The sequence below is a fragment of the Suillus plorans genome (genome assembly GCF_016647745.1).
Source record: "Suillus plorans strain S12 chromosome Unknown HD556scaffold_3, whole genome shotgun sequence".
Taxonomy (NCBI): Eukaryota; Fungi; Basidiomycota; class Agaricomycetes; order Boletales; family Suillaceae; genus Suillus; species Suillus plorans.
Genome location: NW_024537387.1, coordinates 1,120,355 through 1,135,776, shown reverse-complemented (window position 1 = coordinate 1,135,776; position 15,422 = coordinate 1,120,355). Strand labels below are relative to the sequence as shown.

General features: G+C 47.8%; 7 protein-coding genes across 7 annotated transcripts; 6 read left to right on the top strand and 1 right to left on the bottom strand.

Moving 5' to 3' along the window:
- Positions 1–1,874: 1,874 nt before the first annotated feature.
- Positions 1,875–2,764, top strand: HD556DRAFT_1226214 (thioredoxin-like protein; the record flags this gene model as incomplete). Its single annotated transcript, XM_041297069.1, has 4 exons — positions 1,875–1,946; positions 2,019–2,275; positions 2,329–2,527; positions 2,588–2,764. The coding sequence occupies 4 exons, from the start codon at positions 1,875–1,877 to the stop codon at positions 2,762–2,764; spliced, it is 705 nt and encodes a 234-aa protein (XP_041166698.1).
- Positions 2,765–4,187: 1,423 nt separating this feature from the next.
- On the bottom strand, positions 4,188–4,965 carry HD556DRAFT_503128 (uncharacterized protein). Its single transcript, XM_041310797.1, has 2 exons — positions 4,363–4,965; positions 4,188–4,315 (listed from the first exon to the last, which is right to left on the bottom strand). The coding sequence occupies exon 1, from the start codon at positions 4,893–4,895 to the stop codon at positions 4,395–4,397; it is 501 nt and encodes a 166-aa protein (XP_041166697.1). The 5' UTR covers positions 4,896–4,965; the 3' UTR covers positions 4,188–4,315; positions 4,363–4,394.
- A 47-nt stretch (positions 4,966–5,012) lies between these two features.
- HD556DRAFT_1328425 (DHS-like NAD/FAD-binding domain-containing protein) lies at positions 5,013–7,223 on the top strand. Its single transcript, XM_041301613.1, has 3 exons — positions 5,013–5,223; positions 5,288–5,421; positions 5,542–7,223. The coding sequence occupies exons 1-3, from the start codon at positions 5,082–5,084 to the stop codon at positions 7,036–7,038; spliced, it is 1,773 nt and encodes a 590-aa protein (XP_041166696.1). The 5' UTR covers positions 5,013–5,081; the 3' UTR covers positions 7,039–7,223.
- Positions 7,224–7,336: 113 nt separating this feature from the next.
- HD556DRAFT_1283503 (chaperonin 10-like protein) lies at positions 7,337–8,805 on the top strand. The gene is made up of 5 exons (XM_041299312.1): positions 7,337–7,641; positions 7,692–7,770; positions 7,830–8,016; positions 8,067–8,461; positions 8,511–8,805. Exons 1-5 carry the CDS (start codon positions 7,385–7,387, stop codon positions 8,628–8,630), a joined length of 1,038 nt encoding a protein of 345 aa, XP_041166695.1. The 5' UTR covers positions 7,337–7,384; the 3' UTR covers positions 8,631–8,805.
- Positions 8,806–9,184: 379 nt separating this feature from the next.
- HD556DRAFT_1328420 (uncharacterized protein) lies at positions 9,185–10,183 on the top strand. Its single transcript, XM_041301612.1, has 2 exons — positions 9,185–9,775; positions 9,825–10,183. The coding sequence occupies exons 1-2, from the start codon at positions 9,284–9,286 to the stop codon at positions 10,011–10,013; spliced, it is 681 nt and encodes a 226-aa protein (XP_041166694.1). The 5' UTR covers positions 9,185–9,283; the 3' UTR covers positions 10,014–10,183.
- Positions 10,184–11,032: 849 nt separating this feature from the next.
- HD556DRAFT_1328413 (chaperonin 10-like protein) lies at positions 11,033–12,414 on the top strand (the record flags this gene model as incomplete). The annotated part of the gene is given in 6 exon segments (XM_041301611.1): positions 11,033–11,070; positions 11,081–11,423; positions 11,481–11,559; positions 11,612–11,798; positions 11,849–12,243; positions 12,293–12,414. The coding sequence occupies 5 exon segments, from the start codon at positions 11,170–11,172 to the stop codon at positions 12,410–12,412; spliced, it is 1,035 nt and encodes a 344-aa protein (XP_041166693.1). The 5' UTR covers positions 11,033–11,070; positions 11,081–11,169.
- A 716-nt stretch (positions 12,415–13,130) lies between these two features.
- HD556DRAFT_1328404 (chaperonin 10-like protein) lies at positions 13,131–14,524 on the top strand. Its single transcript, XM_041301610.1, has 5 exons — positions 13,131–13,526; positions 13,584–13,662; positions 13,716–13,902; positions 13,953–14,347; positions 14,397–14,524. Exons 1-5 carry the CDS (start codon positions 13,273–13,275, stop codon positions 14,514–14,516), a joined length of 1,035 nt encoding a protein of 344 aa, XP_041166692.1. The 5' UTR covers positions 13,131–13,272; the 3' UTR covers positions 14,517–14,524.
- The last annotated feature ends 898 nt before the right edge of the window (positions 14,525–15,422 follow it).

Sequence of the window (15,422 nt, the reverse complement as noted above, 5' to 3'; positions counted from 1 at the left end):
TCGTAATGCACCCAAAAACGTCTGTTCGTATCTCCACATTGAAAGTCGAGCTCGTCAGTTCTCGTAACCTTGTCATTTCTCGGACATTCCCGCCTCTTGTACCTGCCAGCAGTTGCATGCAGCAATCCAGTATGCATTCAGCTGGCACCTGTTCGGAACCGCATATCGTCCTCTAGCACGCGAGGAGCACCGTTTCATCTTGTTGGATTATAGGCAAAAACTTGCCGTTACTCATACACTGAAGATGACAAGTGACTGGGCCACATCGGCACGCATGAGGTTCAGTGAGAAAGACGTCAAATACGATTTATTTGAGGAAACCCGGAAGTATCTTGGAAGATTGGGCTATGGAGAAATGCTATTACTACTTGAATAATTTTGAGGTACGTATCTACCAGCTTTAGCATTATCTATGCCTCACCTTGTTCAAGAACAACCACGAACCCGAATAGCAAGATGCGTGACCGGAGACGCTGAGATCATGAAATTTTGCCGCTAGGCCTTCAATTCTGCTGTGCGAGCTCCCGTCGAAGAGTTCAATCAGCCTAGAGAGTTCCTGAAGTTTCTTCACGACGTTCGACAAGCCACCGGTGATGGCCACAATATTGCCGACGGTCCAGATCACGAGGATGGGTAAGTTGGAGAGGAGTAACGTATTCGCAACGACTGAGGTTTGTTGGTCACAGGTTTGATATAGTCATTCCGGCCATGCTTATAGAATCGTTGAAAATGGGCCCGACTGTGGCCTAGCGATAGTTTGTCGTGCATGAGGGTACTCATCCCTTGGATCTCCCATCAATGGGTGCACTATCCGTCGGCCACCGTTCATCCACACTGAGCCGCGATTAAGGCTCTGACAACATGAGTTTGGCCTGGTGAATGGCTCATGCGCATTGTCATCAGTACTCACGCAGAATACGTTGGCAATGGTATGTGCCAGTAGGTACCCTGGTGGCAACAAAAAAGGTAGAAGAAGACAAGTCGCGGGGAGGCGGCCAAGAAACGTGACATGTGAAACACGTTACTCATGGACGTTTAAATAGGGAAGCAATGGGGATAAGTGTAGTGCTATCTTCTGAAAAAGGAGAATACTAAAGCGAGTGCCAAGTGCACGAGACGAGGAGCGCCGGTACGTTTGGCTAATCTTACCTATGCTGACTGTAGTGGGATCACCTTATAAAAGGTTCCAACTCGGTTTTCAGACGGCGTATATTTCCGGAGTGAATGCCTTTTTCTTCTGCTTTTGGGCTTTTTATCCCTTTGAACTGATAAATCGGACGGGGCCCACAGTGCCACTGCCCTTGTTTGATGGTGGCTGCGAACTATTAGTATTAAATGACTAATAAAAAGTAACACGGATTTACTTTTGGAAGGTTGGGAAAGCATGTCAAGATTTAGACATTGCATGCGCTTCTGAGAAAGTCCTAGTCAGCATCAAAGTTAGCATTAACTTTGAACCATTCAAAATTGACTCAAGAGTTTCTGTGCTCCAGGTACTTCGGTGGCGGTAGCGGAGAGAGCTGAATTTCAAATTATGTAACATCACGTGTATGTCACAGGCTGATTGCTTACCGATCAGCGTCACGCTTAGTATTGCTAATGGATTAGATTTCCCGCCAATGAAATGTGGCTGGTTGCACTCTCCTCAGCTTACTCACTTTTCAGCATCTGTCCCGTCCGCGACCTCCGGCTTTCTCAGCCAACTCACCTTTCCTTCTGCCTTTTAACTCGAACAATTTGACGCTGGCGGAACACTCATATCTTTCACCTCCAATATCTACTATTTCAGTCATATCCTCCGTGCCCTCGTCCCCGATTCTCTCTGCTTCGAATAGCAAGTCTTAGAGCGGTCCATTAATCCTTATATCACGAGGATGTCCGATTCAGACTCTACCCTATCCCCCGAACCTCAGCGCACTATTAAAATAATCTTCATCTCGGATTATGTACGTCTACCTTCTTATTCTCCTTGTATATTCCATTTTTCCTATGACTTATCATTCTTCGGCACTTACCAGCTCTGCGCCTTTTGCTACATCGGGAATAAGTCCCTCAAAGACGCTATTGCCGGATGTCGTGACTTGGATGTACGTTTCGACGTGGAATTCCGGCCATTTACCCTCCTCTGCCAATCATCCGTACCCGAGGTCCCCAAAGCGAAAGGTGAAAAAGTGCCCAATCGCTGGGATTACCTCATTCGGAAGTTCGGTAAAGAGCAAGCGGAAAGCAAGTGGAAAGTAGTGGAGGAATTAGCACAAAAAGCTGGGCTACCACTGTGAGCATTTTCAGCATGCGGTCAGCGTTTTTTCTGATACAATGAATTAATAGTGCGGAAGACGGAATTGTGGCCCGGTCTACTCTCGCCCACAGACTGGCTGTGAAAGCATATAAAGTTGGCGGGCAAGCTATGCAAGGCCACCTCAACGATCTTTTATTCGATGCCATTTTCGCCGACTGCCAGGACGTTAGTGACGTCGAGTTTCTTGCCGATGCAGCAGAGAAAATTGGCTTAATGAACAAGGCAGAGGTATGTTTCAATGTCAAACTTAATCAACAGTCGATGACATAAAATTGCTGCACCTTGCAGGCTACTACTTTCTTGCAAGATACTGATTGCAAGAACTGCGTCAATCAAATGATTGAAGCCGCCCGGGCGAGCGGTGTGAATGGCGTGCCTTCCATCATCATTGATGGAAAATGGGCTTTGAATGGCGTTCAATCTACAGAGTGTTACCTTCAGGTGAGCAAGACTCGTTCATTTTAGCCTATCAGTAAACTCGTCCGGGTGCGGTATCGCTGATTCTTATTGCATGTAGATCTTGCGCAAAATTGCACAATCTTCGTCAATGACGGAATGTGCATCGATCGTCTCAGTGGAATCATAACAGATTTTACGCATATTTCTTTCACTCTCCTCTACCCATACCGTGCTTTATGACCTCAATTCATGCGTGCAGGTCGTGGTCATCGCTTTGGATTAATTATTTAAGGACCACTCACGCAACCTCGCGTAGGAAATTCAGTCTGAAAGGGCCTTGCATTTCGTACTTTTTCTCTTGCTCTTTGTACCATTTTCTGCGTGTTGTATCGCATCGCTGTCTTTATTAGCGAGCGTGTGTTTGTATCTTTCTTCTATGCTATGCTATCTACTCCTTTACCTTGTTAGTCCCGTTTTTAAAGTGGCCACCATGAGGGAGAGGTAGTATATAACATTTGACCTTCTCTGTTCCATTTGACACGAGGATAACCCCCTTCAACATCACTATCCTTCACCATCTTGCGAAGTTCGACAGTCGGTTCACCGATCTTGCCGAGCTTTCCATACCCCTGTACTGATCAGACTCGGTACCATGCTATATCAACACAGTCACCTTATTCGGCCTTATTTCCGGCAGGTTGCCGTTTGTAACCGTGCACGGCGGAGTCTTTCAGAAGATAACAGTCAAGACTACCCGTTCGAAGATTCCGATTGGTTGATTCAAGTGTCAATGCGAACAGTCTGAAACCGAAAGGAAGGATCACCACGCAGGCGCCAGTTGGAGAATGTTACCTCCTTCCGGTTTCATAGTGGAGTGCGGTTAAGTCATTCCCCTAGAACCTATCTCAGAACCCATCTGTGGCCAGGAGATGAAACATTATGACATAGTTGGCCAATAATAAATGATCTGGACCCGTTTCCTATGATCACACGTTGAAGATAAACCTCGCGGTCCCGTTACCCATGTGCTCCACATTCCGCACAGTAGAGTGTCAGGTAGATACATCAGGTTGTTGCCCAAATGCACTAGCTGATAACTTGGGAACCGTGAATGACCTAGACTGGCCTGCGATGGCCTTAAGGTGCTGCAATTCCGCGTATAAGTTCCAAATCCATGGACCAACTATACCAGTTGGGCCAACGGCTTGCAGGTCCGCATTAGTATTCATCTTCTTTGCAAGGCCCAGGATCGCGCTAGTCTGTGCAGAAGCAGAGACTTCGTGAGCAGATGATGATATGTGTGAAAAGCAACCCACGGATTCAGATTAATGCGGCACCAAACCATCTGATAACGAACTAAATTGCAGAAGTCTCGACTTAGCGATGGAAGATCCGGGGTGCACAAACACAGGCACAAGTTATCTTGACACAGTATCCGAGAGGTTTTTGAGGAGCCGAAGGGGAGCTGCATCAAAGGCGTGTTCGGCCTAGTCCGAGAGGTATTACACAAAGATCTGCGCAAAAACAGCCTCGTGTTGCCTGGCCTTTAGGTGTTCAGCAATTGCCAATACACATGTACTAATACAATTTATACGAAGCAAACAACGATAACATGGCCTTTGAAATATCTTGAGCATAGTTTGGAAAGCGCACGAGAAACATACCACAATGTATGAACGGTGGAGATTGATCACGATCATTCTATCCAATCGTTTAGGATATCCTCTAGTTCGTTGCAAACGCCATCGCGTGATATGTTGCTCGCGATATGATTAGAAGCTTTAAGCCTCTCGAGAGCGGCAAGCACCCAGTTCTGACAGTTCCAGTTTTCTCTGCCTCGATATACGGTTACTTGTCGAAGCAACACGCCTATCTCTTTTTCCGAGAACACATCAATCTCTCCGACCACCAGACAACCACGATAGCCTTCAGCAAGAATTTCCATACATTCGTCTTCAATGCAAGAGTAGGTAAGGGTGTCGATGTTGCCAATCGCTTGGTAACAAGTCCCCCAGTGATCTACTTGATCTGAATGTTCTTTCCCAGAGCTGCTGGCTTTGATTGAATCGGCATTTGCGTTGGAGATCGCAAAGAGTGCCCAGTGAAGTGGCATCCTGTTACCATTGGAATCGTGTCCGCGCCAATATTGTGCAACACACAGAGTTCTTTTCTCAGACGGCCCACTGTCGTCGCCCATGATAGTAGAAGGAAAGTTGTGTGGCTGGCATCCCGTATTACGATAACCGTATCAGGTTCCCGCGCCACCGCTTGGCTGGACCAGTCTAAGGATAACCTGGTTTGGGAACTTTATCCCCCTTGGTTAGCGTTTTTCAATCGAACATATCACACCTCTGCTCCTCACCATCACATCGGCAACAGGATTATGACCGTCTTCGTTCCATTGAAGGCAGGTTCGTCTCCTCCTCCAACACCATCTTTTCTAGTGTCTTCAGAAACCCCAAACTTGCACCTGCGAAAAGCTATCAAGGCCATCCTGAAGGCCAAACGGTTGGTTGTCGTGTGTGGTGCGTTTTCCAACCGTCGGAAAATTCAGATACCGTCGCCTTAGTCCAACTGAAAATGTACCAGGTGCTGGTATATCTGTTTCTGCCGGAATTCCAGACTTTCGCTCAGAGTCGGGTCTCTTTCAAACGTTGAAGCGAGACAACCCGAAAGAAGCGTTGTCTTCCGGAAGAGACTTGTTTGATGCGTCAGTGTTCAACGTGAGTCATCGTCCTTCCATGTTCGATTTTCCTAGATTGTGCATGGAAAATCTCTATTGCCTCAACCACCACGCGTGCTTACTGCTCATGGATGGCGACGGGCTCACACACGTTTAATAGAATGAACACACGACATCAATGTTTTGCCAAATGATAGCTCAATTATCCGAGCTCTCGCAAGCAGCCAGCCCCACGCCTTTTCATCAGGTACTGCGATCGCTTGATGACAGGGGCAGGCTCCTGCGTGTCTACACCCAGAACATCGACGCTATCGAGCTGAAATCTGGTCTTTCCTTTGGTGTCCCAGAGTTTGATAAGAGACGAGCAAGGCCGAAATCTAAGCCAAAATCGACTGGTCCTCCCATCGCTGATCAACTTGCGATATCTACTGGCGCTCCTTCTTCGCGAGATGGCTCATCGACGACACCGGGATCAAGGTACATGTCTCCTGCTGTTGAAGTCCCTCGTTGCATTCCTCTACATGGAACACTGCAGACGCTGCATTGCCAAACATGCATGCATACGTTTCCACTTGAGAATTACGTGCCTTCCCTGACATTAGGAACACCCCCAACTTGCCCCGAGTGCACCCAAATGGAGGAGACGCGTCAACTTATCGGAAAGCGAGCCCGAGGTGTGGGAAAATTGCGACCCAGTGTGGTCCTTTATAACGAGCTGCATAAAGATGGCGAAGGGGTGGGCGAAGTCGCGAGAAGAGATCTTGTTGGATGTTCCAAAGGCAAGGGGCGGAGTGGTGTGGATACTTTGCTTGTGGTTGGCACAAGTTTAAAAGTTCCAGGCACCAAACGCATGGTTCGCGAATTCTCGAAGGCGGTACGCGCCAGAGGACACACTGCGTCGAGGGATTCTACGGCTGCATCTACAGGTCTCGCAACACCAGCACCCTCTCCTGGCAAGGGGCCAGCTACATCAACAGGTGACTCTCCCTTCAAGTCTATCTATTTGAACTTTGATTTTCCGGGGCCGACGCGGGAATGGGAAGGCGTCTTCGACGTGTGGTTACAGGGAGATGCTCAAAGTTTCGCGGAGCTCTTGGAGGAAGAAATCGTAAAAGAGGCTGCCGAAAAAGAAGCTGCATTAGAGAGGAAGCGGAAACGGGAAGAGGATGCCACTCACTTAGAAGGCTCAGAAGAAGCAGGTCTTCCGAAGAAGAAGACAGCCAAGAGAGAAAATCAGAGCTCTGAAAAGCTAACAAAGCGGAAACCCAAAGCCTTGCCGTCTGTTCGTCCTCGGAAGTCCAAGAGCAAACACCAAGAAGACATGGACACCAGTGTACCATCCGCCCCGAAGATAACGCATGGCAACTCGAAACTTACGATTCGAATTCCACCCCTGAAAGGCCGTTACATCCCCGAGGTATGCATCACCACTCCTGTACCGCGGGGGCTTAAAGCGGCGCAATTTCCTTGCACTCCCCCTGCAACTCACGTGAAACATCGGTTGTTGTCTCATTCGGACTACCCGCCTTCAGATACCACGGAGATAGGATTTGATGAAAGCGATCTCTCCGAGTTGTCTGGTGATGAGGTAGCAGGCGAACTTCCTAGGACTGCTATACGGACTGCACAATATGGACTTCGGGCCAGCAGAGGGTAATAATATCTTGTACTATCTTTATTGTATTTATGTATCGTACGCTACACGCCTTGTTGACTTCGGGACTTTCACAATTAGTTAGCAGCTGTTGCACATGGGACTGCTTCAAGGTGGGATTTTAGCGTGCTATTCTTTCCAAATTGTGCCATGTGTCACATAAACTTTGTCATACAGTAGGCAACGCTTATTATATCAAGCTGACAAGTGAGACGCTCCTTACTAACGCCCATCATCATGAATAATCGAAATCCATGATGCTTTCTCGCTCATCAAAAAGTTTCAATGTATTATATATGTGGCAAGGCTGGAAGGCCTCCAACCATTCTACCATCTACATCTCTTTCACATGTCTTCGCAACAGAAAGCTCTTGTTCTTCCCAAAAAGCAGGGCAGCTTTGAGCTTAGCTCCCGCAGCATCCCCAGTCCTGGGGCCGGGCAGCTCCTAGTCAAAATTCAATCTGCAGCTCTGAATCCAGTCGACTACAAGATCAAGGACGCAGGTATATTCGTGACTCATTACCCTGCCGTTCTGGGAACGGATATTGCTGGGATTGTCGAAGAAGTAGGGGAAGGTGTCGAGAATTTCGGCAAAGGCGATAGAGTGTTAGTCAATTCTTTTCCGCTGTCTGTATAGGCTTAACCTTAGTTTACAGATTAGCGCACGGCAAGTTCACCAATGACTTTGCTGCATTTCAGCAGTATACCTTGACCGATGCAAGCTTTACAGCAAAGGTAAGTTATATGAATGTTCGTTGACCACATCGTCAGGACTCAGCTACATCTCATTTCAGATTCCTGCAAGCGAATCCTTCGATAGCGCAGCTACTGTTCCTCTTGGATTAGATACTGCACTGGTGGGCTTGTACGGAGATCAATTGGGAGCTGGGATAACACCTCCTTGGACGAAAAGCGCCGACGGTCACAAATCAAAGACGCCTATTGTCATCCTCGGGGGTTCTTCCTCTGTGGGGTCATACAGTAAGCGAAGTGAGACTTATTTCTTCAACTGCATCCTGACGGCATTGCAGCTATCCAACTCGCTCGTCTGTCAGGATTTTATCCTATCATCACTACAGCCTCTCCGAGCAATGAAGAGCTTGTCAAGGATTCCGGCGCAACTCATTTCTTTGATCGCAATCTTTCTGGAACACAACTGCTGGCGGCTATAAGCGAAGTTACGGACGGCCCTGTCAAACTTGTTTATGACGCCATCTCGTTGCCAGAAACACAGTCTGTAGCATGGGAATTACTTGCAGATAACGGCACCCTCGTCTTAACCCTTCCTGCATCAGTCAAGGAAAATGAAGGCAAGGGGCGCAGGGTGATTCAAACCTTCGCAAGCCCACATGCCGCTCAAAATGAGGAGCTGTGCAGCAGCTCCTGGGCTATGGTCGAACAATGGCTTTCGGACGGTACTATAAAGGTTTGTTCTGCGAGTATTGTTCTAGATTTATGACTCACAAATGATGTAGCCGAACAAGTATGAAGTCCTCCCGAACGGACTAGAAGGTATTATTGGAGGACTGGAAAGGATGAAACTGGGACAGGTGTCTGGCACGAAGTTGGTTGCTCACCCTCAGCAAACACAGTAAATGCAGGGTTGTTCCGCATCCTACATACGAAACTAGCGTTGGTCTTTGTCCGACTTAACACGTGTTTACCGGTATACCTACTCATATAGCAGAGCGCGTACATACACACGTAGGCCTTTATATAGGGCCATGTCCGACATAGGGCTTACGACAATAAATTGATTTTTTTCAAATAGTTCCGCGATGCTGAAATTTGTTTACATCGGATTCGAATTTCGGGCGCATCTCGAATGACACGATAACATATATAGTTGTAACGATACGTCCCAATTACAAGTGTGTGCTGGGCAATGTCGCCAAGAGAGCTCTTGTTGAAAGTTCCAACGTATAAAGGCTTGCAAGGGGCGAAGTGACGTGAATGCTCAGCTTGTGGTTGTAAAGGTTCCAGCTGCACCGTGACTGTGTGTTGTCCAAAAATTCCGACGGCTTAGAGATGGCTGAGAATCTGGGGGTACCTAAGGTTTCAGCCACGTCGAAGCCCATCAAATATCAGCCAACTTCTACGATGTCGGAAATTTGACCCTTCAAATTACCACTGGTGTCAACAATGGCTCGAACTTAGAGTCACTCTCACCTGCGTACTATCTACGTATTAGCTACATCCACCTGGACTCAGTTGTACATAACCTGCAGCTAACATATGATATATACGAATGATGAATGAAGCTGTGCCGCACGGTAAGTGTTCAGATCAAGGTGCACGGAGTTTACACGCTCAGGTTACTTCAGACGACGACGAAGATACCCCACCCCCTCGCAAGCTCAAATCCAAGCGCCCTAACTCTCTCGACGATGATGCCGACGAGCTGGAAATAGCAGCACAACCCAAACGGCCTCGATCTGACCCCCACGTGCCATTGCCTCCAAAGTTCAATAAACCTCGGTACTCCACCTCTGATGATGGTGAGGCTCCAACTTCGACGCAACCTGCCCGTGGAGCTACAGATTCCGATGGAGAGGAACACCGACCTCGGCTAAGCAAGCCTCAGCATCCTGCAAGTGCCTCCGTCCACTATGATGACAAGGATCAGCCTCCACGTCCCAAGCCGAAACCCAAGCCGAAACCTCGACGCCCTGCTGCTTGCGATGAGCACGAGGATTCACTAAGTGCGCATGTGACCAAGCAGTCGTCGAATGCGATTCAGGTATGCAGCTAAGACCAATTTTTTGTCGTTATAGTGATATTATGATTAGCAGTCTCAGCCAGCATCTCCGTCTCGACGCCCCTCACCCCCCCTGTCAGATCTGACTGACAATGACATCAACTTCTCCCCGCAAGCTCCAACGGCTCCCGTTCCCTCAAAGAAGAGAGGGAAGAAGAAAATCACCGATCCTGACGCTCCTCGAAGAACCTCCGTACGAAAGAGGGCTAATGGCTATTAGGACTGCATCTCTCTCATTGCACTTTCGTTCTCCGTTTCTCGCATTACTGCTTCTGCTGACATAGACTTAATGCCCGCTTTGGACTTTGCTATATGGACTTCGTGCAACTGATGTATTTTAGCTACCAGTGTTATGCTAATGCAATGCCTCTTGGGGCCTTCTAATGTACACAAGTCTCGAGTGATCTAGTAAGACCTAGTATTCCCTTGCAAGCCTCAGCAGTCTCGAGTGATCTAATAAGACCTAGTATTCCCTTGCAAGCCTCAGCAGCCTCGCAAGGTCAACCTACCTAGCACACCCTCGAAAGGCCATCCTAGACGCGCTCTCAGAAGGCCATCCAAGACGGGGCTATTTCCTCGCAAGGTATCGCAGGCCTTCCCATATTCGCAAGGTCGTGTATGGTCTTATTAGGCCTTCCAAGGCCTCGTTAGGTTTGGGCACTTTTGCTGATGACTTGTAAAGGTTCCAGGCTGCCGGGCATGACATAAGAACAAATCGTACAAAGAAGTCAGCGACTCGGACTTGCACAACTTGAAGTTGCTATTAGGAAGCTGCCAAAACTCCTTGTACACTCCTCGCAACTCACATCAACATGATATTTTTGTTGTCTCATTCAGACTACCCGCCTTCGGACTCGGAAGCCACAAACTCACCTGAGAATGACGATCTCTTCAAGTTGTCTGCTGGCACGATGAGCTCAGGCTAGGAGATGAACTTCATAGATATGCAATACAGACTGATGGACTTAAATTGGGCCGCTTGTGCGTACTATCTTTATTTTATCTGTGTACCAAATGCCAACCGTACGCTGCATGCCTTTTCGTCGAGTCTTCAACTCCACTCAGGCTGTTGCCCAGGGACTGACTGGAGTGAAGTTCCAGCGTGCTACTCGGCCTTGAAGAGACTACGCTAGCAAGGCTCCTGCCATTTCTGGCATCGCATCTCGTGCATATTACCAGTGCATATGGCGTTATCATGCAGAGCTTGTTATTAAGCTGATGTAGATGATCCTTACTAAGTTACTAACATTCGCCATTTCGAATGCCCGTCTGCATGAATAATCCATGATATATTCTTGCTCATCAAGTTTCAGTTTATTATATAGGTAGCAAGGTTGGAACACGTCCAACCGTTTTACCCTCCACATATATTTCGCATGTCTCCGCAACAGAAAGCTCTTGTCGTTCCTCACAAGCAGGGCAACTTTGAGCTTAGCTCTCGCAGCATCCCCAGTCCTGGGGCCGGGCAGCTCCTGGTCAAAATTCAATCTGCAGCTCTGAATCCAGTTGACTACAAGATCACGAACACAGATTACGTGACTCATTACCCTGCTGTTCTGGGAACGGATATTGCTGGCGTTGTCGAGGAACTAGGGGAAGGTGTCCACAATTTCCGCAAAGGCGATAGAGTGTTAGACATTTCTTTTCCTCGGTTCACCGTCAGCATAGGCTCAACCTTGATTTACAGATTGGCGCACGGCAAGTTCACTAATGACTTTACTGCATTTCAGCAGTATGCTTTGACTGCTGCGAGCTTTACAGCAAAGGTTAGTTGTGAGAAAGGTTCATCGACCACATCGTCGCTACAACTCATTCCAGATTCCTGCAAACGAGTCCTTCGATAGCGCAGCTACTGTTCCTCTGGGATTAGAAACTGCAGTTGTGGGCTTGTACGGAGACCAATTGGGAGCTGGGATAACACCTCCTTGGGCAGAAAGTGGCGACGGTCACGAATCAAAGAAACCAATTGTCATCCTTGGCGGTTCTTCCTCTGTGGGGTCATACAGTAAGCGAAGTGGGACTTATTTCTTCAACTGCATCCTGACGGCATTGCAGCTATCCAACTCGCTCGTCTGTCGGGATTTTATCCCATCATCACTACAGCCTCTCCGAGCAATGAAGAGCTTGTCAAGGGCTACGGCGCAACTCATTTCTTTGATCGCAACCTTTCCGGAAAACAACTGCTGGCGGCCATCAACGAAGTTACTGACCAACCTATCAAACTTGTTTATGATGCCATCTCGTTGCCAGAAACACAGTCTGTTGCATGGGAATTGCTTGCAGACAATGGCACTCTCGTATTAACCCTTCCTGCATCAGTCAAGGAAGATGAAGGCAAGGGGCGCAGGGTCGTTCCGACCTTCGCAGACCCACATATCCCCGAAAATGAGGAGCTGTGCAGCAGCTCCTGGGCTAGGGTCGAAAAGTGGCTTTCGGACGGTACTATACAGGTCTGTTCTGTGAGTATTGTCTTGGATTTATGACTCACAAATGATGTAGCCGAACAAGTATGAGGTCCTCCCGAATGGGCTCGAAGGTATTATTGGAGGACTGGAAAGGATGAAATTGGGACAGGTGTCTGGAACGAAGTTGGTTGCTCACCCTCAGGAAACACAGTAAATTAATTGTACAATACGTCCCAATTACAAGTGTGTACTGGGCAATGTCGCAAAGAGAGCCCTTATTGGAAGTTCCAAAGTATAAAGGCAAGGGCCAAGTGACGTGGACGCTCGGCTTGTGGTTGGCAAGAGTTTTACATAAAGGTTCCACGTACCAAACCAACACCAAACACATGCATGGAACTTCGTGAAGTAGTAAGAACAAACCGCACAAAGAAGTTAACGACTTGCTAGGAAGCTGCCAAAACTCCCTGCACACTCCTTGCAACTCACATCGACCAGTAACAATTTCTGTCGATTCATTCGAACTACTCGCCTTCAGACTCGGAGACCTGAGGATATGACGAAATCGATCTCTCCAAGTTGTCTGCTGAGCTCAGACTAGGAAACGAACCTTCATAGATCTGCAATACAGACTGCATAATATCATGATGAACTTTAATTTAGGCTGCTGGTGCGTACTATCCTTATTTTATTTGTGTACCATATGTCAACCATACGCTACATGCCCTCTCCGACACTCTACTGTTGGCCAGGGACTGACTGTGGGATTACAGCGTACTACTCGTCCTCGAAGAGACTGTATAGTGCATAGTGCACCGTGCCTGCGGCACTACTAGTAGCGAGGCTCCTAGTACCATTTCTGGCGTTATCACATCTCATGCACATCATGATACCAGTGCATATTGTGTTATCGTGCAGAGCTTGTTATTAAGCTGATGTAGATGATCCTTACTAACATTCGCCATTTCAACTGCCTGTCTGCGTGAATATATTCTTGCTCATCAAGTTTCATATTATATAGCCGGGTAGCAAGGTTGGAACGCGTCCAACCCTTTTTACCCTCCACATCACTTTCACATGTCTCCACAACAGAAAGCTCTTGTTCTTCCACGTAAGCAGGGCAACTTTGAGCTCAGCTCCCGCAGTATCCCCAGTCCTGGGGCCGGGGAGCTTCTGGTCAAGATACAATCTGCAGCTCTGAACCCATTTGACTACAAGATCAGGAACACAGATTATGTGCCTCATTACCCTGTCGTTCTGGGAATGGATATTGCTGGCATTGTCGAGGAACTAGGGGAAGGTGTCCACAATTTCCGCAGGGGCGATAGAGTGTTAGACAACTCTTTTCCTTGGTTTGCTGTCTGTATAGGCTCAACCTTGATTTACAGATTGGCGCACGGCAAGTTCACTAATGACTTCACTGCATTTCAGCAGTATGCTTTGACCGTTGCGAGCTTTACAGCAAAGGTTAGTTGTGAGAAAGGTTCATCAACCACGTCGTCAGTTACATCTCATTCCAGATTCCTGCAAGCGAGTCCTTCGATAGCGCAGCTACTGTTCCTCTGGGATTAGATACTGCTGTTGTGGGCTTGTACGGAGATCAATTGGGAGCTAGTATAACACCTCCCTGGGAGGAAGGCGCTGGTGATCACGAATCAAAGAAACCAATTGTTATCCTTGGCGGTTCTTCCTCTGTGGGTGCATACAGTAAGCGAAGTGAGACCTACTTCTTCAACTGCATCCTGACAGTATTACAGCTATCCAACTCGCTCGTCTGTCGGGATTTTATCCCATCATCACTACAGCCTCTCCGAGCAATGAAGAGCTTGTCAAGGGCTACGGCGCAACTCATTTCTTTGATCGCAACCTTTCCGGAAAACAACTACTGGCGGCCATCAGCGAAGTTACTGACGACCCTATCAAACTTGTTTATGATGCCATCTCGTTGCCAGAAACACAGTCTGTTGCATGGGAATTGCTTGCAGACAATGGCACTCTCGTATTAACCCTCCCTGCATCAGTCAAGGAAGATGAAGGCAAGGGGCGCAGGGTCGTTACGACCTTATCATACCCACATACCCCCGAAAATGAGGAGTTGTGCAGCAGCTCCTGGGCTAGGGTCGAAGAGTGGCTTTCAGACGGTACTATAAAGGTTTGTTCTGCGACTACTGTTTTGGATTTATGACTCACAAACGATGTAGCCGAACAAGTATGAAGTCCTCCCGAACGGACTTGAAGGTATTATTGGAGGACTGGAAAGGATGAAATTGGGACAGGTGTCTGGAACGAAGTTGGTTGCTCACCCTCAGCAAACACAGTAAATGCAGGGCTATCAACTTGTTCGACATCATGTGTACGAAATATGCGTCGGTCTTTGTCTGACAGTATCTACTAATCATATACCAGAACACACACATCTGATTTATGTAGGGACGGAACGTTTGATCCCGCGTAAGCAATTCGCGTCTAGCCCATAAGCGTGCTCCGGCTCCACATGCATTCCCAATCGCTCAAGCGCTCACTATCCGTGTGCGGTCGGTGGTCTTGCATTTGTGTGCGTTCTTCGCTTATCTCCCTCCTTTTGCAGTTGTGCACAATACGTCTCTCCTGAGCTCCACAGCATCGCAATCGATTCGCTCATTTCTATTCTAACTAGGCAGATTCCCATCACATTTTCTTTCAATCCAACGCGTTCAATAAATTGCGAACAGTTTCTCCTGCGACCTGCTTATGCGACTCAAAGCCTGTCAAGGGCTGACGCGGATGCTTGAGAAAGCCGTGCTTGACTTGTGCACAGATTCGTTTGCACACGGACAGCTATACACCGCACTTTCAGGAGTATGACGTCGGTGAGACATTCGAATGCTGTTTCTAAGAGAATAAGAGGAAAAGGTAACAGCAGGTGCAATGTCCAAAGGTGAACAGAACGTTTATATTGGTGTATAAGCACACTTGCACAGAAATCCCTTTGAAAAAAACAAGCCGCGCAGCGGCAATCACTTGTATTCTATAGAGTCTGCCCGACTCTGACAATCAGATGTGAACGATGCCCACATGTAATTCATACATATATTGAGTGCGGTGCAAACTGTAAATCAAAGAATACGTGAGGACAGGATCATCTGCAAGACATGGCAAAGGGTAGTGGGGCCCAATTTGGTGTATGGTGTACTCGGGACCGGGAGTCAGGATAGTGAAGTTGATCAGAATTGAACCTTGAAGCTTGG

Excerpts from the sequence above, each read along its gene's own strand:
- HD556DRAFT_1328404 (XM_041301610.1), top strand. The coding sequence starts at position 13,273 with ATGTCTCCACAACAGAAAGCTCTTGTTCTTCCACGTAAGCAGGGCAAC. Across the intron at positions 13,527-13,583 it reads TTCCGCAGGGGCGATAGAGT|ATTGGCGCACGGCAAGTTCA; the intron begins GTTAGACAACTC and ends CTTGATTTACAG. Across the intron at positions 13,663-13,715 it reads TTGCGAGCTTTACAGCAAAG|ATTCCTGCAAGCGAGTCCTT; the intron begins GTTAGTTGTGAG and ends ATCTCATTCCAG.
- HD556DRAFT_1328425 (XM_041301613.1), top strand. The coding sequence starts at position 5,082 with ATGACCGTCTTCGTTCCATTGAAGGCAGGTTCGTCTCCTCCTCCAACA. Across the intron at positions 5,224-5,287 it reads ACGGTTGGTTGTCGTGTGTG|GTGCTGGTATATCTGTTTCT; the intron begins GTGCGTTTTCCA and ends AAAATGTACCAG. Across the intron at positions 5,422-5,541 it reads TTGATGCGTCAGTGTTCAAC|AATGAACACACGACATCAAT; the intron begins GTGAGTCATCGT and ends CACGTTTAATAG.
- HD556DRAFT_503128 (XM_041310797.1), bottom strand. The coding sequence starts at position 4,895 with ATGGGCGACGACAGTGGGCCGTCTGAGAAAAGAACTCTGTGTGTTGCA.
- HD556DRAFT_1328420 (XM_041301612.1), top strand. The coding sequence starts at position 9,284 with ATGATGAATGAAGCTGTGCCGCACGGTAAGTGTTCAGATCAAGGTGCA. Across the intron at positions 9,776-9,824 it reads AGTCGTCGAATGCGATTCAG|CAGTCTCAGCCAGCATCTCC; the intron begins GTATGCAGCTAA and ends TATTATGATTAG.
- HD556DRAFT_1283503 (XM_041299312.1), top strand. The coding sequence starts at position 7,385 with ATGTCTTCGCAACAGAAAGCTCTTGTTCTTCCCAAAAAGCAGGGCAGC. Across the intron at positions 7,771-7,829 it reads ATGCAAGCTTTACAGCAAAG|ATTCCTGCAAGCGAATCCTT; the intron begins GTAAGTTATATG and ends ATCTCATTTCAG. Across the intron at positions 8,017-8,066 it reads TTCCTCTGTGGGGTCATACA|CTATCCAACTCGCTCGTCTG; the intron begins GTAAGCGAAGTG and ends ACGGCATTGCAG.